At 45.3% G+C, this 22,258-nt stretch overlaps 3 protein-coding genes across 3 annotated transcripts; all 3 read left to right on the top strand.

Moving 5' to 3' along the window:
* Positions 1-11,182: 11,182 nt before the first annotated feature.
* Positions 11,183-13,612, top strand: LOC123115090 (uncharacterized). Its single transcript, XM_044536356.1, has 11 exons — positions 11,183-11,268; positions 11,338-11,427; positions 11,508-11,597; positions 11,817-11,906; positions 12,002-12,079; positions 12,282-12,455; positions 12,573-12,767; positions 12,860-12,964; positions 13,060-13,209; positions 13,296-13,373; positions 13,458-13,612. Exons 1-11 carry the CDS (start codon positions 11,211-11,213, stop codon positions 13,610-13,612), a joined length of 1,263 nt encoding a protein of 420 aa, XP_044392291.1. The 5' UTR covers positions 11,183-11,210.
* Positions 13,613-14,147: 535 nt separating this feature from the next.
* On the top strand, positions 14,148-16,110 carry LOC123117140 (uncharacterized). The gene is made up of 2 exons (XM_044537968.1): positions 14,148-14,646; positions 14,744-16,110. Exon 2 carries the CDS (start codon positions 14,990-14,992, stop codon positions 15,884-15,886), a length of 897 nt encoding a protein of 298 aa, XP_044393903.1. The 5' UTR covers positions 14,148-14,646; positions 14,744-14,989; the 3' UTR covers positions 15,887-16,110.
* A 2,559-nt stretch (positions 16,111-18,669) lies between these two features.
* On the top strand, positions 18,670-19,559 carry LOC123115089 (zinc finger A20 and AN1 domain-containing stress-associated protein 7-like). Its single transcript, XM_044536355.1, has 2 exons — positions 18,670-18,729; positions 18,951-19,559. The coding sequence occupies exons 1-2, from the start codon at positions 18,670-18,672 to the stop codon at positions 19,557-19,559; spliced, it is 669 nt and encodes a 222-aa protein (XP_044392290.1).
* The last annotated feature ends 2,699 nt before the right edge of the window (positions 19,560-22,258 follow it).

Here is a 22,258-nt window from a genome sequence, read left to right as displayed (position 1 = left end):
TCCTGGCCCTGGGAGTTGGTGTGGTGGAAGCGGCACTTGAAGGACCCGGCGTGGGTGGCCGGCGCGCAGACGCACTTGGAAGCGGGCCACATCCTCCGCGTATTTTTGGAGCTGTGGCTAGCCGATTTACATGAAATTAATTCCCTGAGTTGCGGTGGCAAATATAATACACATAATCCATATTGTTATGCACTAGCGTGTGTGTGAAATAGATTGATTATGGTCCCGTATCCAATAATATGGATATGTGTGTGTGTGTGTTAGAGAGAGGGGGGGGGGAGTGAGGAAAAGGGAGGCAGAGAGTGTGTGTGTGTGAGGATTTGATGGTAAAAAAAGTCGTCAATGTCACTTGATATGTATGAGAATATTAGTATTGAACTCTTAAAGTTAATGTGGCCCCGTTGCAACGCACGGGTGTTCTTCTAGTAGATGTAAAGGTCGGGTTTTCCCCTTTCTTAAAAAAGGTACCACATTGTACATAGCTTAAATTATTTTTCTTTTAAAGGCTGTTTAATCATAACTTCATAAGTTGTTGATATGATGCAAATAAATTATCCTCCTTGTCAAGCTATCCAGATTCCAGATTTTGGTAACAAAGGAAAGTGCAGGCAAAGCTACCGTAGAGTTCATGGAAGGATTATAACACCCATCCATGCCTTAAAGTATAATTACTCCAGCTCTGGCTTCCAGTTGCAGCAATGGAAATTCCAACAAAGCGAGGTCTGTCACATAGCCCCTAATTCAGTCAAAAACGCAGCGATCATTTTTTATGTGCACTTGTGTACACAAACTGTCAAACAATATGTTGCTACAGATCCAAAAGAAAAAGAGGCAGACCTGGTGCTAGAAACTTCCACGCCGGGCAAGGTCTAGGTAGGATTATACGAGGCAAATCTTATCCATGCACAACGCAATGCAAAAAGGTCCCATCAAACCTAGGACCTCTTAGATTTCGTGCTAAACCCGGGCATGGGCAGCCCGGCCCGACGACCCGGACCGAGCCCGGCCCGAAAAATCCGGGCCGGGCCGGGCTCGGGCTTTGTTTTGCAGCCCGAAAGATAGTTCGGGCCGGGGCTTCAATTTTTCCGTATTTCGGGCCGGGCTTTCGGGCTTCGGGCCGGGCTTGCACGTGCGCATACTAAAAAACAGCATTCGGGCCGGGCTTTCAGGCTTCGGGCTTGATTTCGGGCCAGACTCGGGCTTGAAAATATAGAGTATTTCGGGCTTCGGGCCGGGCTCGGGCTTGAGAAATGAAGGTCGGGCTTTTACAAGCCCGGCCCGAAACCCGGCCCGTGCCGATGTTTGCCCAGGTTTATTTCGTGCACCCGGGGCTCATCTGCTTTTTTCGTCAAGGGCACCTCAAGCGTTGGGTTTCTCGTGTCTGCCGTCGGCGCTACCGCCGGTCTGCCCCAATCATTCGATTGACTGACAGCCGAGCTGCAGGTGGGCAACTCAAATGCATGTTCATTTGGTCATTATATAGAAGCGTATGAAATTTCACCAAATTCTGTCAATTTCTAAGAGATTGTGTAAAATTATATAAAATTATGCAGGTGGCGATCTCGCGGCGGCTGGTGGTGCGCGGCGGTGTTCCGTCGGGCTGGTGCCTGCTGCCCGTGAGGCGGTGTCCCTCACGGTGGCGGGGCTGCCCCCGAACGGCGCTTGGTGGTGGCCACGTGGCGGCGCGCAGGTGGGCCGGATCTGGGCTTCCGGTCTACGTCCTCGTCGTGGCAGCGCTTGCCGTTGCCCTTGGCCATGAGGCGTGGTCCAGGACGGGCCTAGCGCCGGTGGTGCTGGCCAGGACGCACGCTGGTAGCGCCCTACTTCACCTCGCGTCGTCTCGTTGGCCAACGGTGGTGGTCATCTTCGTCGTCAAAGATGGCCGGCCAGAGGCTTGGTGATCGGATCTCAAGATCCATCATCTAGTCCCGGCTGCGAGTTGGGGAGACATGGTTGCCGGTGAAAACCGAGCCGTTGGTAGACGATGGCGTCGTTCTACGCTGTTACCTTGATGGAGGCATTGTCGTGTAACTACTGTCGACCCACTCGTGCTGCTCTGGGGGAAACCCTAGGATCTGGTGTTCTAGATCGGATGATGGCGGCACTACGGTGTCATTTCTCTCTTGGGAGCATTGTTTATGGAGCAGCGCTGAAAGTCAGAGGCAGGAGGTGGAGCAGCTTCGTCTTGCACGGAGCTTCGGTGGAGATGTCAAGTCATGCCTGGCCGACAGGTGCTACGCTTTGTCATGCCTGGCCGGCAGGTGCTACGCATGACAGATCTTCCAAAGACTTCAAGCTATGTCGGGTGGTGGTACTTGGCAGCATGGTGCTGAGGTGTATCAGTGGCGACCGTGACGTGCACAGCTGTTTGCACGCAGGAAGGAGGTGTTGTTGGACGCCGTGGTGTCGTCGACGATAGCTAGACCGGCCAAGGTCGATGCATCAGTACAGTTCTGAAGATGGAGCGGTGGCAGTTGGCGGCGGCGACCTCTGAGAGCACGCCGGACCGGCGAGATCCATGCCCGGCAGGCGTACTGGATGGGTCTTCAGGTCTTAAATGTTAGGTTTGGCTGCGATGTCTGTTTGGTATTAGGCTTAGGCTATCTGCGCCCCTTCATCAACTGGATAGGTGTAGCCGACAGTTTATTGCTTAGACGGCGGCTTTAGTCTTACTGTAGTATTACTTTGTAAGGTCTTGTGAGAATAATTGATAAAGTGGCCGTATGCATCGCCCAGATACAGAGGCCGGGGGTCATCCTTCTTTTCTAATAAAAAGAACAACTCCATAAAAAAATGTCTAAAAGACAAAAACTTGCAAAAAAAAGTGTCACCGTGACAAGAAAAATTAGGTAAAAAAGTTTCATGGGCATAAAATTATTGCTAAAAAGTAAATTTCATTATTAAATACTCCCTCCGTTCCTAAATATTTGTCTTTCTAGATATTTTAAATGGACTACCACATACGAATGTATGTAGACATATTTTAGAGTGTAGATTCACTCATTTTACGCCGTATGTGTCACTTGTTGAAATCTCTAGAAAGACAAATATTTAGGAACGGATGGAGTAGCATAAATTGGCTATTTTGGACGTAATTTGAATTAAACTCTACATCTTTCTCTTTTTCCTATAGTTTAACAAATGTGTGAAGAGAGATGGTCTCCCCATGAGAGGGCGGCAATCTTATTTTTCATTTCGTTGCACCCATAAATAAAAGTTTGAACAAACTTTTCTAATGGTGACCGAACTTGGGTGGTCGGAGTCCTAAATTTCCATAGTATAGAAAGGGTGGCCTCATGCCAAATGGAGTCATTGATGTTTGACGGTGTTGATCTGCTCAATGGATCTTGGTAGCGGGACGGCGGCCTGATATCCAATTGGAACTGAATCCGCATCGCTTTTGACAGTTGTCGTAGAGGCGACCGGTATGTTGGGAGGTGCATGAACCATTTCTTATGAACTATTATGCATCGATTCACTGAAAACTGTAGCTCAAGTCCTAAATCTTACAAAGTATAGAAAGGAGGAACTCTGGCCTAATGGAATTGTTGATCTTTGACGGTGTTAATCTGCTCGACAGGTCTTGCAAGCGGGAAGGTGGTGCAATGTCCTGGTGATGCCAAATCCGCATTGCTTTCGGAGAGTCGAAGAAGAGGTGATCAGTATCTTTGAAGGCGCAAGAACCATTTTTTGGAAAACACATACGGCATTGAGTGTTCAGTCCACAAGGACGTATTTTTCTCCCATAGGCCATTTTGTATGCAATTTTAAATAAAGTCTAGATCTTTTCACTTTCCTGTAGTTTATATTAACTCATAAATAGAATAGCCTCTTAGCGGGTGTGCACTATATGTATCGACAAAAACTTATGTATTGAGATTTTATTTTCTTGAAAAATGTACTGGGATTTTCCTTTTTGAGCTGATATTGGGAGAATTTGAGACTATGTGTCATGCACTTGTAACCCGGTCCTTTGGCCAAAATTGGAAATGGAATGGAAATTCAGGTGAGAAAGCTCTCCCCTTCTGACCGTTCACTCTTTTTTTTTTGTTAAACATGCAATAATATATTTGGATCTGTAAAAAAAGTATCACAAGGACAAAAATAACTTATGAAGAAGTATCACAGGGACAAGAAAAAACTTGGTTAAAAAAAGTATTTCAGTATTAGAATAACATAAATAAGGCATTGGGTGCTCAATCCACAATGATTTGAAACTATATTTTTTCTCCTCATAAGCTATTTTGTATGCAATTTGAAATAAATCCATATCTATTTGGTTTCCCTTAATCTAACTAATGTGTGAAGAGAGGTAGTCTCGCCATAAGAGGGCGGCAACCTTATCGTTCGGTTCTTTAAACCGATGCATCATAAATCAAAGTTCTAACAAACATTTCTAATGGTGACCCAACTAGGGCGTGGTAAGGGTTTCGGAAAACTAAACACTCCTCGAGTACTAAATTGTTCATAGGATGGAAAGGAGGACTTCATGCCTGATAGAAGTGTCGATGTTTAACGATGTTGATATGCTTGGCTAGTCTTGGAAGCGGGAGGGCGGCATAATGTCCGGCTGGAGCCAAATACGCGTCGCTTTTGTATAGCTGAGGAAGAAGTGATCGATGTCTTGGGAGGTGCATGAACCATTTTTGGAAGAGTTAATTACACAAAACCACAACTTCAGGATATCTTATAACACTTTACCACAACATTTGAGTTTTTTAACACAAAACCACAACTTCGCGGCAGCTTATAACACTTTACCATAACTTTTGAGTTTTTTAACACAAAACCACAACTGTTGGCCTAATTTTCAATATTGAGCCCAAATCTATCGGTCAACTTCTTTTAACAGCCAATCTGAATGATTGGGCCCACATGTCAGGCTCTAGGCGACAAGTTCCCTCCTATGTGGCGTTGACTGAATGTGTGTAACATAGCAGTGTGCATACAACATCGTCGTCTCCTTGACGACGGGTTCACCTGCAGCTTCTACGCCATCTACCCCGGAAAAAAAAAAGATCTGTCGTCTTCACCTTCTTCGTCTGGCGCACTCCGCCCAACCATGTTGTCGTCTGGACAACCGCAGCTAGCACATGCACTATACCATGTCGTGCATAGACAAGGCTCTTGCCTTGTGCTCCACCGCCGTAGAGACGCGCTCGTCCTACCCAGGACATCTCTGTCTAGTTCGTGCGCCCCGCCCGACCATGCCATAGTCCGGACGGGCGCTGCCAGCACATCCATGCCGCCACGTTGTGCACAATCAAGGCTGCCACCTCATGCTTAACGACCACTGCAACGTGCTCGTCCTCGCTGATTACGATGTCGAGATCATTTTGGAACTCCACCGCCAACGATAGTGACATGCGGGTGCGGCTTTGCGACACTAGGAACCTCGCCGTTGAGGACGCTTGGAGTGATCATCCTGTGGCAGAATTTTGACCACTCCCAACAACACCCAGCTCCCTGCTCAATGCGTCGGTGGAGTTTATAGCGCTTGGGTGTTGATATGCTTGACAGGTCTTGGAAGTAGAACGGCCGTGTAATGTCCAGCTGGAGCCAAATTCGCATTGCTTTCTAACAGAGTCAAGGAAGATGTGAACGGTGACTTGGGAGGTGCATGAACCATTTTTGGAAACCACACATGGCATTTGGGTCCACCCCCAACCCCAACAATAATATGTTTTTGTTTGTTTTTCTGTAGTTTAAAAAAACTTTGCAAACCAACCTCTGGTTGGATGGTTAGAGGGACTGTGGTATCCCCATCCCACCAGAGTTTAAGTCCTGGTGCTCGCATTATTTCTAGATTTATTTCAGGATTTCTAGCTATGTGCTTTCAGTGGAAGGAGACGTTCCCGTCGATGACGAGGCGCCTACGGTGACTTCGTAAATTTCAAGATGACATGCCGGCTCAGTCTCTCGGAGGTGCTCATAGGGTATGGTCTGCGTGTGTGTGTTCATAGGGATGAGTGTATGCGCATATGTATGAGCGCTTGCGTCTGTACAAATGTTCAAAAAAAAGTTTAAAAAACTTGTATTGTAATTATTCCCATCTTCTTCTTAGAAATATCATACCAATCGAATAGCCCCTTCCTACACGACCAGAGTGAACTATATCCACGACGCATAAGTGTCCATGATTGTCTCGTGCATTGTGTGGACTACATAGGTTAGTACAAAATGACTTTGGAAGAGGAGGAACCCCTCGCTGCTGCCTACACCGAGGCTTTGCCCGACGACGAGGGAAGGAGATGGCGCAGCAGAGACAAGTGCTGGCCACGGCGAGGCGACGGCCGTGTCGCCCGATAACGACGATGCAGAGCCCTTAGCATTCTTTTTGGGTCCCGATCATATTCCGGTTATTTCCTTTCCATTTGTTCTTGTGTGTTTTACCGGGTTCAGGGTGCATATTGGCTTAGCTTCTAACGAGAGCAACTAGTTAACGAGAGCTCTTTTGGGAGCCTCGCAACGATCAGCGTCATTTGACGTGCTCTCAGTCATTCGCCATGTGTCGTACTCTGGATGCTTCCTCCGGATTTTGTTTTTATTTTATTTTTCCGCACACATTTTCAGCTTTTTAAATTGTTTTTTTTAGGGGGGGGGGGGGTTCGACGTTTTGGTTTTTCACCGGTCTTCCCTTAGCTTTTCAATCAAAAAAATAATAATTTTGCGAAAAAAACGTCTTTTCTTTTCTTTCCTTTCGTGAGAGTCACAGTTTTGCTTTCGCGAGAGACACGGTTTTGCTTTCGTGATCTTTGCAACGAGTACTCCTCAACTAGTGATTTCGGCTTCTGGCCCACCCGACCCAACTTTCTTGTGGAGAGTCAAAAAGGGCCGATAGAATCAGGTAGTCAAAAAAATCGATTGAAAACAGAATTTTGTGCGAGTCAATGTTCGTTTGTATTGCAGGGTTCGTTTGATCGTTGGAGCATCCAAGCCCAGAGCAAAAATTGACTTACCCAAAAACAACTTTCAGTCGACTTACCCATAGTTTTAGGATAGCGACGTAGGACGGCCGCCGCTAACTCGTCTTGCCCTTTGCGTTGAACTGACGCTCGGTTTCAGTTCAGCAGTGGTGACACCGCAAGCCGGTCGGGTTCGTTGGACGTATTGGACACAGATGCGGATGGTACTCCTACTAGGACTACTAGTTAGTATGCACGTGGAACACACGTCTCAAACATTTATGAGTTCACAGGGTATATTACTGAAACAAGTCTTGCAAAAACAAATCTCTATTTTGGTGAGCCAAACCAACCCCCCTTCATGCAAAAATAGTGCTACCTTGCACAGAATGGAGACTGCAACCAACAACTATAGAATCCAATTCATCCAACTAATGGAAAAATGCTCCTAAAGAATTAATGAAAAACTTGGCTCCAGGGGATAGGAGCCCCCACTTTCTTTTCTGTTTTTCATCCAATTTTTTTTTTGCCTCGGCCACATGTTACCTCCCACTTACCTTCCCTGCCCCATCACCAAGGCAGACAATAAACATAGTATATCATACAAGAATGCATACATCTCTATAAACAAACAAAACTAGATTTTCCTTTTCTTTTTCTTCTTTTTTCTTTATTTCTTCATAATTCTTTCACTTTCTTTGTGGAGCGTGGAGGGCTGGACTTCACGCCGTTGGCGCATGGAGGTTTGAGGTCTGGTGGGGCGGCCGATCTGGCGGATCCAGTGGCATGGTTGGTTCTTTATGTGCGACGAAAAGATAAGTTGGTCTGTTATATTGCCTGCAAAGTGTGTGATAAGACATCAGCATATTAACAATCGCCAGAAAAGAAGAAGAGGATAAAAGCATCAAAAAATGCACTAAACCCATTATCACACTTCAGTCCTACAACTCAATTTGCCTGGCGAAGAAATATATATATTAATAACAAGTAAACAATTAGTACTCGTGCTAGCTTATTTGGTGGGATATAGTGAAGAAGCACAAAGGATAAGCAGCATTTAGCAATGATAAGAGTATATTTGATACCTAAATTTAGCTGCCAATTCATCACAGAAATATTTAATACCACTATGCAGAAGATGACAGAATTAAAGGGAGACACAATGATTGCAGGCAATTACATTGATCAACCTCATAAGATCCAGCAAAGAATTAACATCAACTACGGCTAGCAAACAATTTCTGTTCAAAGAGTAAATGAGCATGCACCCTGTAGCTTGCAAATGAGCATTACACAAGCTCTTGCAATTAATTAGAACCTGGGTTAGCAGGAAGAAACAAATAAAATGTAAATAAAGAATAGCTTGCCTTCAGTACATGATTTTTCCTAATAAGGCAGGGGAGATGAACACAATATGTATACTCAGTAGTCGGGCCTGATGAATTAACAACCTAACAGCAACAGCAAGAGAAAACATTAGATCCAGAAATCAACTATTGTAGCAAGCCATGAATACAACAAACTTCAGAATTTTTTACATCTCTGAAATCAGGACAAAGTCTCATAACATAAAATCGACTTCAGTTAGTAGTGTGGTAAAACAAATGGCAGTCATCTTTCCAATCACAAATATGAGTAAATTGCTTGAAAGATATATCCAGTTGCTTGCTCTGAAACAAAAGGAAAACCATATAGCAGACAGGCAGTTGTGATCTCCAAAACAAAAGGGAAACCAAAAAGAAATCAATCTCAAAGCTTACTGCCTGAATAATCGTGAGAATAGGAGGAGCCCTTAATGTGAAGATCCTTTGCAAAGGCCCACTGAAACATACAAAGACAATCAGTGCCTAGCAGCGCAAAGCATTCTCATATGAAAGTATTCAAAATCTTACATGCTGCATTTCTTCAATACAGTAATTTGTCCACATTTATGAACATCAATTCTAAGGTACTTCCGTACTTGCTACTGCTTGAACAGGCAATGAAGCAACAGTACAAGGAACCAAATGAGAGTACACCACAAATAATTTCGGTTCCTGAAAAATTAGCGCATGTTAGTCTTATCTTGTGGTTGTCCCAAAAAGTGCAAATTTAAAAACAAGCAGATCTAGCTCTAAGAATTCAAAATAAAAATAAAGCAGCATGAAGTTAGAAAACCTTAATAGCTAGTGATGAATATAAGTCTGGGCGGTATCAAGGTTCGTCAACATGGCTGCAGCGGGCGGCGGCGGCCCGCGCTTGCATCTGTGGGTAGGCAGAGGAGAGCGGCAAGCGGACACGGCGGCCCGCACCGGCATCCGTGGGGCAGCAGACGTGGAGAGGACGGTGGTGACAGAGACCCTCGCTCGCATATATGGGGCAGCAGAGGAGGGCGGCAGGTGGCGACGACGGCACGTGCTCGCCGTCCGGGTGGCAGTAGAGGAGCGGACGATGGTGACTGAGACCCTCGCTCGTGTCTGTGGTGTAGCAGAAGAGGAGTGGGCGGCGGCGACGACGACGGCGATCTGCGGTCGTGCCCATGGACAACAGAGGAGGAGCAGAGGGCATCGGCAGGGATCTGTGCTCGCATTCGTGGAGGAGTAGAGGAGGAGCAGCAAGCGGTTGTGAGGGAAGAGAGAAAATTATGGGATACTAATCCCACTAATTGAGATAGAGATTAGTTAGTTTCCAGGATCCAAATAAATTGTGCCTTTTTTTTCACTGAACAAATGCGGGTGCGGGCGCGGATGGGCAGAGTTTTCGTCCGCCCTGATGATCTCTACTCCTAATGTCTCAGTTGGTAGGTCGCGATCCGGTTCAATTTTCGTCCCACCTAAACCGGTCTAATTTGGTACTTCTTTGGTACTACTACCCACCGACCTTCCAACCGCGGAAAACCACGATTAACCCCTCGATCGAGTGCCGCACAAGCTGAGCCTCCTGTCACAGTGAACTAACACAATCGTAAAAAAACCACCGTCAAAAAACCGGCGAAAATTAACCAGCGAAAAAAAACCCCGCACAGTGTGTCCTCGTGCGAGGTCTCGTGCCCTCGATTCGAGGTATGGTATTCCTCGTGCGAGGGAGTGTCTCCCCGAATCTGCCCTCCTTCGTCCGCCGCCGCCCTTCGAAACTTCACCGCCACCGCCCTTCGAAACTTCACCGCCACCGCTCCATCCCTGCGCCGCCACCGCTCCTTCCCTGTGCCGCCGCCGGCGCGTAACTCTAACTTCAAATCCGCCTGCCTCCACTGATGCGGCTCTGCTCCTGTTCAGGACCTTCGCAGAGCGCTTTCCGGATCCGGAGCCGATCCCTTTCAGGACCCATCGCCGGAGACGTCGAGGACACGGCGTCGGTTTTCACTCCCACCTCCCCACGCCGAAGGCATCGAGGATCCGCCGCCAGACACACAAACTCCAGGTATCACATATCCTACCCCGGCTATCCCTTTCAAACAGCCTTATTTTGTACACACAATAATTGACATCCATGTCATTGCATACACACACACCAGGAGATGTACAGCCATCACAGGCATCACATAATCTCAGTTTTGAGAATGTACAGCCACCACATACATGGCTTGCATCTCAGGCATCATAGGCAACACATGATACTAATAGAGATTTGTAGATCTTGTAATCTACCAATCTACCAGGCATCCAAATAGTATGAAAATCTTTAACTCTGGCAAAACAGCAATTAAGGTTCAGGGCTGGACACATGTAGTCCTGCATTTTCCATCCACACTGATTCATTGACAATAGCTATATACCAGACATCCCAATAGCAGCAAAATCTGTAGATCTGTAACTCTGTCAATACTGCAAATTAGAATAGTACCATGTAAGGTTCAGTGCACAATTTGAAATATACAGAGAGAATACCTATGTTGCCAACCAGTAATATATGGCAACCAGTATGTTGACAACAATTTGAGAAAGTTAGTATGATGACAACCAATAGATTTTCGCTGACAACAATTCGAAATTGGTAACTTCTGAGAAAATTAGTATGTTGCCAACCAGTAATATATAGCAGTATAACATCCTTACCTTAATTTTATAGTTTTCAATGAACAACGATTGTGGCTGACAAGAACGCAGTAATATATGTTTTGGAATAATAAAGTGTGCATGCCTTCAAGTAATTTACCATCTTGTGCATGCCTTCAAGTAAATTACCCTCTTGCTCATGCGCCATCTTTCTGGATTTCATCTTGCATCTACTATCTCCATCCAAGTCAGGTTTCCTTTAAGTTTCTTCAAGGCCTCAAAAACATCTCAGACAAACACAAGTTGGAGATAACGGTCATTACATTTGCGAATGGGTAATGCAAAAAGCAAGGACGGTGAACATCAACTAGAAGAGGTCGTTCCTACAGGTAAAAAACACTGCACCACTTTTACATGCATTTTTACCATTAACAATCTTTTAACAAAAGGTGTTGCAGGTCAGATTAGCGGTACAAATCATGAAGAATACAATGCAACCTTGATTCCCTTTGATGAACTAGATGGAGCTAATTACGCGACGGAACCCGGTACATAACTTTTTGCAGAATCCTTTGTTGTAATGCTTGACTTGCATATCTGACATAGTAATATAATTCTTGTGTTACAGCCCCTTCTAGCGAGACAAATATTAAAGAATCTAATTCAAGCATCGTAAACGTATCTGGAAATGTTGACCCAATATACACGACGGAAACAGGTACATCATTGAACAGAAATTTGTTTGTTGTTTGCCTCGATACCAGGCAGACATTGGTTTTGTATTCATGCTGACTAGAAATGTACATATGGATCAGAATGTTTAAGGGTTGGGTACCATTCTTTGTTGTAATGCCTGACTTGCATATCTGACATAGCAATATAGTTCTGGTGCTTAGTGGTGCCTCTGAGATTAAGGACCATGCTTATTGTGTTGCAGCCCCTACGAGCGAGACAAATTTTAAAGAATCTAGGGCAAGCATCGTAAACGTATCTGAAAATGTTGACCCACGATACACGACGGAAACAGGTACATCATTGAACAGAAATTTGTTTGTTGTTTGCCTCGATGCCAGGCATACATTATGCATCATAATGCTGACTATAAATCTACATATCCATCAGAATGGTTGAGGGTTGGGTACCATGCTGATGGTCAAACTGAACCGGCTAATCTGACTGAGCTAAAAGTTGACACAGAAGGTATGCTCCTTCCCAACCGGGTTGTGCAGTGCTGGTTCAGTGTGTTATATTTGTTTTTTTGTTTGTATTTATAACATGATGCAGACAACACGGTTTCCGAACGGCTTGAAACTAGAGATATTTCTCAAGGTATCCATAGGCATGATATCCACCTTCCCAACCATCCTTTAACTTGTTTTCTTATTTGTATTTATACATGCAGACGTCATTGCTTCCAAACATCATGAAACTATAACATTCAATATTGAATGCAAAAAATACGCGGATAATGCAAGGGCGGAGTACAATGCAAGGAAACGTGCAGCTTATCGGATTAAACGAAATCAGGATATTATCAGCTCACAAAATGAGAATCAGCCGGTAGTTGGAAAATCTGGTAAGCTTGATGGACACTCGAAGTTTGATGTGCATACGTATTTTGCGTACTACGTAATATTGTGCTTATATCCCGGGCAACAGATTTTAGGATGCACAATAATTTGCCACTTATTAGATCATAGGGATCATATCAACGCTCGTAGGCGGGCTGCTTATCGCAACAAGTTGTCGGATGTTTTGGGTAACCAACAAGTCATTGGGAAGTCTGCCAGTCGCCAGTCTCTATCAGATATCACAAATGTTCTCGAAAATAGGGAGAGTACTAAACCTAATGTCCAAGATGTAAATGCACTTGCCCCTCAATCCTCAGGTAAGCTTAAATATTATTATCCATGATATTCGGTATGTCAAAACCATTGATGTCATTAGCTAACGTGTGTTGGGACAACTTTTGTTCACCAGACAACCCAGCTAACTCTAACTATCCGGCATTGTCGCATGATGCGTCAACGTTTTCTATTTCAACTGCGGGTCTTTCTGGTCTCGTTAATGAGAATGAAAGTCAAGGTGATCATAATTTGAGTAGTCATTGAACATATTTCTCACATTTATATGTTTTATTCTCTAATATTTGTGTTTCCCGCTAATGACATCAGATGCAGTAGCAAACCAGTATTACACCCAAGAAACAGAGGATAGAACGGAGGCCGAACGCAAGAGAGACCATAGAAACGCACTGAGAAGGGCCTCCTATCGACGGAAAAAACTACCTAATGTCCTAGATGGAAATGCAAAGACCCTTGTGGTTACAGGTAAGGTTCAAAATGTTTTTAATATTACAGTTGGTATCGTCTATACCAATTATCATAATTTTCTGTGGTCAAATCCGGTTCACCAGACAACCCAACCAGCTTGGAGTCGTTTCCAAGTTCAAATACGTTGTCAACTGTAACCATCTGTGACACGGAGCATCAAGGTGATCATAATGTTCATAATCATCCACCAATTACATAGGCATATCTGTTTTTTTCTCTAATATTTGGGAATGTAATCTTGTAAGACACCCAAGAAGCAGATGATAAAACGGAAGCTGAACGCAAGAGAGACCATAGAAACGCCCTCAGGAGGGCTTCCTATCTGCGGAAGAAACAATCTACCGTACAAGTTGAACATGCACACAACCTGCGTTTATCAGGTATGCTATTAATGATTTAATCATTATGGTAAGCCTTGTTTTTATGAAGAAGCAATAAAATCTCTGCTCAACTTTTGAATGCAAGGCACCCACGCTGGCTCTAACTATACATCATTGTCGAATGATGCGTCGGCACTTCCTGATTCAACGGAGGTCTCGACTGGGATCGTTAATGACATAGAGCTACAAGGTATTGTAGTATTGTTCTACTATAACAAAAATTGCTTGCATCTTAGTTCCATTATTTTTTATTTACGGTAATGTTTGTAATGGCTCCAGACGGGATATTGAATGACATACACGAAACAAATGAAAGAACTGAAGAAGAACGCAAGAGAGACCATAGAAACGCCCTAAGGCGAGCTGCTTATAGGAGGAACAAGGATAAGAGAATCCATGATCAAAACAATAATGCATCTGCTACTTCAAGTATGTGCGTATGTTTAATTACTGTTTCTATGGCGGTCCCTGCTACTCTATATGTGACTCCCCCAAATACGATAAATCAAAATTTCCTATTTACGTATTGAACTTATTTTTGATCCAGACGACCAAAATAGCCCTAGCGTTACAGAATTAATGAAAGAGGGAGCAGCATGTCCCCCTTCAACTGTAGACCAGTCTGTCATTCAGGACACTGTTCTAGATAGGATGCATACTGACAATGAGCGGAAGCGTAATTTAACAAACGATCAAAGGGAGACGAAAAACACAAGGAGCAGAGCATGCCATCAGAAGAGAAGTGACGAATTAACATTCGAGGACAGAGAAATAATCAACGGAAAAAGACGCGAGAGGAGCGTGCAACGCCGTAAAAGCATGTCGGCGAATGAGAAGGGGGAGTCAAGTGCACAGAGAAAGGCAAATTATGACCGAAGGAAAAAAACACCTTGCAAAGAATGCATCGCAATCCCCCTTACAGAACTAGCAATCTCAGACTCCGAATGTCCCGCATTCCCTAGCCGTGCATCAATCGTCTCCCAGGCCGCAAAAGATGATTCATCTGATGACGATCCGGGGACGAATATGCCGACATACTCTGCCGTTGCCGCTGGTAAGAATTTGCGAATGCCAGTTTCTTAAGCTCATTCTCGGCATGTCGTTCTAACATGATTGTGTTCGTTCTCACTATCTGTATGACGACAATGCAGAGGACATCGATGTTTTCCAAAGCGGGACCATGCGTCATGAGCATGAAGCACATGAATTGATTGATGAGGAGTACTATATGTTTTGCAACGAAGGTATTGCAAACGCTACACTATTTATGATTTGGAGCTCTTTTGTAGTCTCGTTTATTTGTTGTTCGTGAATTGTACGTGATTTTGCATCAAATCCCCTTAGGGTCCGATAATGACGCATTGGATGATGATGAGGAAGCGAGCAAGTCTACCGATATGCTTAGCGAGATTGATCCATTTGACACTGTCTACTCAAACATTCCAGACAGCACTCACGTCCTGAAACTCGGTGAAAATTGCAAACACTGTATGGCCAGGAAGTTTGAATCTGAGACTGACGGCTTCTGCTGTCGCAATGGTCAGATCCAGCTTAAGCAACCGGAACCAATCCCAGAGCTAAAGAGGCTATGGTCCAGCATGGATGCAGATTCTAGACATTTTCGGGAGAACATACGGTTCTTCAACGGGCATTTCGCCTTCACCACCCTTGGCGTCAGCCTAGATGAAAACTACACAAACATGAGGTCTGGGGTGTACACATTCCGAGCTCACGGCACCATCTACCACAATGTCCATTCGTTCGGGCCAAGCTCGCGTCCAGAACATCTGCAATTGTACTTCTATGACGACGACCCTAACCTAGATCATCGTAAGGCGGCCACCAAGCAATTAGACCAAGATGTCGTGAAGAGGTTAGTAGACATACTCAAAGAAAACCCATACTCCCAGCAATTTAGGAGTTTGGGTGCACGAAAGGACAGCCTTGATGATTATAGGATAGACCTAAACACCGATAAGAGGCTGGACCAAAGAAGGTATAATAGACCGGTGTCCTCTGAGGTTGCTGCAATTTGGGTTGAGGGCACTGACCTAGCAAAAAGGTTTGACCGCAAGATAACACTTTGTGGTAACAACGACGAAAGGCATAGTATTCGTGTGACCTCGGGGGCATACGACCCGTTGTCTTATCCATTATTCTTTCCAATGGGGGAGCTAGGTTGGCATCCGAAGCTACCCAAACGTAATGTTGATTGGGATGTTGTCCAAAATCCTCGTTTGTATCATGATGATGAGGATGATGCAGGTATGTCGTTTTGTGTCCCACTTTGTTAAAAATATCTTGTTGTGTTTGAAGATAATGCTCACGCGATCTAAATCAAATGTGTGCAGAGGGGAATAGCAGGTTATGCGTCTCCGTTAGAGACTACTACTGTTACATGCTGCAAACAAGGCCTGCAATCTTCAATCCAATTCTCTGTGGAGCACGCCTACTGCAGCAATGGGCGGTTGACATGTACATTAAGATTGAGAGCTGTCGGTTGAGGTGGTACAGGAAGAACCAGACGCAAATCTGTGCCGATCTGTATAAAGGAGTTGTTGATGCAATAACATCCGGGGAGACCCGAGCATGCGCTGTTGGGAAGAGAATAGTTCTCCCTGGAACTTACCCTGGTGGCGACCGCGACATGAAGAAGAGACATATGGATGCCATGGCAATTGTACATACATACGGGAAGCCTGATATCTTCTTGACCATGACTTGCAACCCTAAATGGGAAGAGATAACAAATGAGTTGCTCCTCGGACAGACGGCGCAAGACCGACCTGACATTGTGGCTCGCGTGTTCTATGGCAAGCTAGAGGCTATGAAAGATTTGTTGCTCAAGAAGATGGTCCTGGGTGTTGTTGTTGCTTATGTTTACGTAGTCGAGTTCCAGAAGAGAGGCCTCCCCCACGCACATTTTTTGTTGATCATGGATTCAAATTACAAGCTTCTTGTCCCAGAGCAGTATGACCGACTCATTTCCGTAGAGCTCCCAGACAAGCAGAAGTATCCGGAATTGTATGCAATGGTGGTAAAACATATGATGCACGGACCATGCGGTGCTCTCAACCCGAAGAATGTTTGCATGCAAGATAATGAATGCAAGTGCAGATACCCGCGGCCGTTCAATGAAAACACGATACAAGGCAAGGACTCATACCCAGTTTATCGTCGTAGAGACGATGGTAGACGCGCTAAAGTTCGAGGAAAAATATTGGACAACCGATGGGTTGTGCCATATAACCCTTGCCTTCTGCGGATGTTTAATTGCCACATCAACGTCGAGGTCTGCTCTAGCATAAAGGCTGTAAAATACATTTATAAGTACATTTATAAGGGCCATGATAAGGCTTCTTTCTGCATAGACCAGCCAGACGCTGATGGTAACATTGATGAGATCAAGAGATACGTTGACGCAAGATGGATCACCCCTCCGGAGGCTATGTGGAGGATATTTGGTTTCCCACTGTGTGCCAATTACCCTCCTGTCTTGCAGTTGCCTCTTCATCTCCCAAATATGCACAGGGTTGCATTCAATGCACAGGCTGACTTGAAGAATGTTGTATCCTCCGAGAATGCTTCAAAATCCATGTTAACGGAATATTTCAAGGCAAACGAAGAACACCCTTGGGCAAGGCATATATTGTACAAGGATTTCGAAAAAAATTAGTTGTCATTTTGCTCGATTCGGAGTTGAATAAGCTAAAAAGAGGTCCGGTATACCATCAACCTAAACCTACCGATGAAGAAACTTTAGCTGATTCTGATCTCGAGATCCTGGAGAATCCATCAGACGTAGTCAAAGACAAACGTCCTGCCCCAATCACTATCATACCCACGGACCAACGTGAATTACTTGCCGGTCTCTGCAACTACGTCATGTCGATCGATGATGTCGGGTGTTTGGAGTAAGTATCATGTATCAATATTTAATGTGCGGATGTATATTATTGTTCTTCTTACCGTCCAATTTTTAGGGAGGTATGGGTCCGGAGCTCGGCACCCGATGCAATGGGCTTAAGTCTTAAGAAACTTCAGTGTGTACTTAACATGGACCAGTCCATGGACAATGATTGCTTCAACACCGCAGTGCGTATGCTGGCATGTGACGAGGGAGTACTGTTCACAGACCCTCCTGTACACTACATGGATCTACGATTTTGTGTAAGTTATCATAACTCTTCATTCTATGTGTCATTAGTATTAACATGTTGAAACAATATTTCGTTTTTTGCTTAGTCCACGATGCTAGAGTCAACACGAGGTCAGCAGTTTTGCGAGAAGCAAACTATCCAGACGTTAGCAACATTATTTGATAGCTGGCCTGGGATGGACAACGACATCTCATCGTGCAACAAGGTAAGCAAAATAGTTTGTCCATTGTTATCATGGTTTATTGTTTTTTCTAATAGCCCCACTTCTAGATTTATCTTCCCTATGCATCTATCGGTCGATACATCTTGTACGTCATCGACAAAGAGGCACGTCGACTATATATTATGGATCCTATTCAAACATCACAATCGTTAGAGGAAAAAAATATGAGGCATGCACTGAAACTAAAAAGTTTTGCAAGGGATTTCAAAGAAGCGATCGAAATAAAGTTGGCTGGTTGGAATTATGATATATCTAAATGGCAACGTTTATTTCCGTTCGGTGTTCCAACGAGTATAAACGGGTAATGAATTCATAACAAAAACATTTACTTTTGTTATAACTATATTTTTATATTAATAATTTAAAGTTTTACAGGAATGTGTCTGGCTATTTTGTTTTTCATTTTATGCTCTGGTGGAACGGTAAAGAATTGGTCAAGCCGATTTGCGCGGTGGGTATTGTCCGTTACATGTTTTAAGACCTTCGGCGTGAAATGTTCATGCTAACTACATGTATTATTTGTGCAGGATGGGTATGAATTGAGGAAGCAGTTTTTTTTATATTTGCTAAAACATCGTGGGAATGAAGCTAAAATAAACTTTCCTGACATTGTGAAAGAATTTCTTAGGCGCATCATCTAGATATTAATAGTTTTGTAATAGATGTTTAGTTGGAACATCACTCAGTTTGTTACATGGACGTGACATTAATTTTTCTTTGTGTTATCAATTTAATTTGCAAAAATGGACTCCAGGTATTAAATAATTGTGTTTGAGTTATATTCTTTGTACGTGTGAAAGACCTATTGTAACTCTTTTAAACTATATCAAGAGCCCGTGGCAACGCACGGGCACTCTATTAGTGTTCTTTTGTTTAATAGTAGTGTAGATGATGATTGTCTTCGACCTCTCGCCACCGTTATAAGGTTCCACACCCACGCGCAACCCAGCCCATCAATCAAACGCAACCAAACAGCCCCGCCCCCTCCGTAACCTCGAGCGCTCCATTGTCGCACGAAGATCACGCGCGTCTCGGGCTCCCGGCGCCCCAATAGACCCGCGGAAGTGTTCGCGGACTACGTACGTGGCGGCGATGGACGCATCGACGACGGCGCAGAGGCGCAAGTGCCCTGACAAGGAGGAGACAGCCGGCTTGTGCGCCAACGGCTGCGGCTTCTTCGGCGCCGCCGCCACCGGCAACATGTGCTCCAAGTGCTACCTGGAGCACGTCATCATCGGCACCGCTAACACCGTGGCCGCCTCGACCGGGCCTCCGGAGAAGAAGGCCAAGATTATCGTCGCCGTCCCGTCCTCCGATGGTGCGGCCGCTTCCTCCACCGCAGCCGCACTTGACTCCTCCGTGACGTCCGTGAAGCAGCCGCCGGTGGCGGCGAACCGGTGCGCGACGTGCAGCAAGAAGGTGGGCCTGCTGGGGTTCCGATGCCGCTGCGAGGGCACCTTCTGCAGCGTGCACCGCTACTCGGAGAAGCACGACTGTGCATTCGACTACAAGACCACCGGCCAGGAGCAGATCGCCAAGCACAACCCTGTCGTGGTTGCGGACAAGATTTCCCGAAGGATCTGACGCCCACAAAAAACCACTAGATCAACGGCGAACCGATCAAGCAGTTTGTACGATCGATCTTTGGATTTCCTAGGCTTTTTCGGAACGTGTACATGTTAGTTTGGACTTTGGAGATTGTACTGTGAACAACTATGCTTGATTCATCTTTCGCAAAAGAAAAAAAAACTGCGCTTGATTCATCGAATTGATTAATAAGAGGATTAAGATCATAGGCTGGACCCGTATGTATAAACTGAATACAATTACTGTACTTTGGTACCAAATGTGACACAACTGATATCTAAAATGGTGGATTAGCAGGGTGGATTAGGATTTCCCCGACCCCGCCCTTGGGCTGTCTCCCCAGGAGGCGGCAAGGGCAGCGCGCAGCCCCCTGCCTCCGTCCCCCCTCCTCCCTCTCCCTCTCGCCGCCACCCGTGGGTTCCCCCTGATCTGGTGCCCGGGCTGTGTTGGTGGCGGCGGCATGTCCTTTACCCGCACGGGCTTTCCTTCCCGTGACAGGGGATCGGCGGCAGTGCGGCTCGGTTGCCGCGGCCCGACAACCTGGAGGTGGTGGCAAGCGACCGGTGTGGCGGTGGGGTGGCCTGGTAGAGCGGGGTGGATGGCGGCGTGCCCCCGGCTGAGATCTGGGCCCTTAGGGCCTCATCTAAGCCCTAGCGGGCCGGCTCCGGTACGGCCTCGTTGCCTCCTGCGTGGTGAAGAGGAGCGTCGGCGACGCCGACGGCGTGTTTTCTGCAACGCGACGGTGGGAGCTTTACGGGCATTTCAGGGCCCAGTCGGGCCTATGGGCCCACGGGCCTGATTTGCTCCTGCTAATGCGTCCAGTCGGTGTCAGGCCCTCCCGCGGACCGACAGTGTTGCTGCCCTTAATCCTGGACCTCCTTCTTCATTGTGCAGGCCTCACTATTCGGTGTTGTGGTGAGATAGCGTAGGTGGCTTCAAGACCATGCTAGCACAGGGTGGTGGACGGTATGGTGGAGTGCTACGGAGCGCCCGGGGTGATGGTTGGGACCGGGAGAAATCCCTGTCGGCCTGTCCGACATCGACGTGGTGGCGCTTGAGGGTGCTATCGGACCTTCCTGGAGGGCATCCGGTGCTACCCTTCCTTTCTCCTTGCCGCGTACTGGGGAAAACCTTGGCAGCAGTGTCATCATCGCCGCGTCCCTTATTGGAGGTGTTGATTGGTACCGGCGCTTCGGAGGCTAGAAGCTTTGTGAGAGATCTCCGGGGGGCGCAACGGTCGCGAGGCCTCTTTGTTTTTTGTTGATCTGCCGTTGTTGGCATTTGTTTTTGTATGTACTTTCTCTGTCTTTTCTTTTGGGCGTGATTGTGTTGCATCCGCCCCAGCAATTATCATTGGATGTATCGTGTGTTTGGTATATTAATATAGCGTGGTGCATGCTCTTTCGAAGAAATCTAAAATGGTCAATCTATTCTACTGCATGTGTTGGACAGACAGCAGTCCAATTATTACGTCGGAATGGCGAAATAATATAATAACCCAACAGTGCGATGGATCACCAATAGGAATTAAACGAAGGGCCGGTTGGGCTTGTGAGCAGACGAGGATAGTGTCGGCCGACCACATACCAGGGGGTGCCCTTTCACATCTCAAATTTTCCAAATTTAGGATGTGCATTTATAAACCTTGCATTGCATGAGCTTTACTGTATATCTGGAGTTTTGGGAATTAAAATGACTATATCTTAAACACTAAAGTCATTCATAGTTTAATTAATAGCCATATAAATTTCCATTCGATAAAACCCATTGTGAAAATTGCATATGTGCAGGGCATTTTTTTCTAAGCTTTATATTTGTCCTAGTTTTCTATGTGTTAGTTAGGAGTTCATAGGATTTGAAATTGCATATTGGTATCCTAATAATTGAAGTCTATGCTAGCTAGCTTCAGACAATTGAAAAGTCTAACGCCCTAAGTCGGAAAGCAATCGGCAAAGAGAGGCCACGTCAACGAATGTTCAACAACACAAAATTCAGATAACAAAGCATACGAATCAATAGTAAGAAACAAGTTAGAAAGCATGGAAAGCGCGTGTTCAGTTAGAAATGCAGCAATAAAAAATGATCTGCAGCAATTTTTTGCGAGAACTGCGAGCCTAGTAAGATGCAGTAATAAGAAACAAGTTACAAATCACACAATTGCAACTCGGAAAGCGCACGTTCAGTTCGAAATCATGGTCTAGTTGTAAAATCGTTTGACTGAAATCTGTTAAGCGTAGTCAGTTTAACACTGACGAGGCAAACGATTGTGCACATTAGTAGTATCCTAACAGTTGCTAGCTTCAGACAAAGAAAACTGAACCACGCATCGGAACACACTTGATTAAGAGAAGGGACTGAAATTTGATTCATTACACAAAATCAATGCTGGTTGTAGTCTTCATGCCGGTGATTTCACAACTAGGAATCACGTCAACGGATGATTGTGAGTTGACATTGGTACTACTACTGTTAAGAGAAGGTTGTTGGTACTTTGTTTGGCATAGCTTTGCATGGCTTTATGCCTTCTTACCGGGTACTTGATGTGCATTCCTGCTGTGTACTAGGGCATTTGGACCCTGAGAAACAAAGTAACCTTTGATGGACATGTTGTTCGCTCTCCTTTTGAGGCTGTTTTTCATCGTGTGCTCGTTTATGTTGTATTGAGCAGGTCTTCTTAAAAATGCTGATAAGGATGT

Source organism: Triticum aestivum, chromosome 5B (assembly GCF_018294505.1).
Source record: "Triticum aestivum cultivar Chinese Spring chromosome 5B, IWGSC CS RefSeq v2.1, whole genome shotgun sequence".
NCBI lineage: Eukaryota > Viridiplantae > Streptophyta > Magnoliopsida > Poales > Poaceae > Triticum > Triticum aestivum.
The sequence above is the reverse complement of the archived record's forward strand: the minus strand, read 5'-3'. Positions and strand labels throughout refer to the sequence as shown.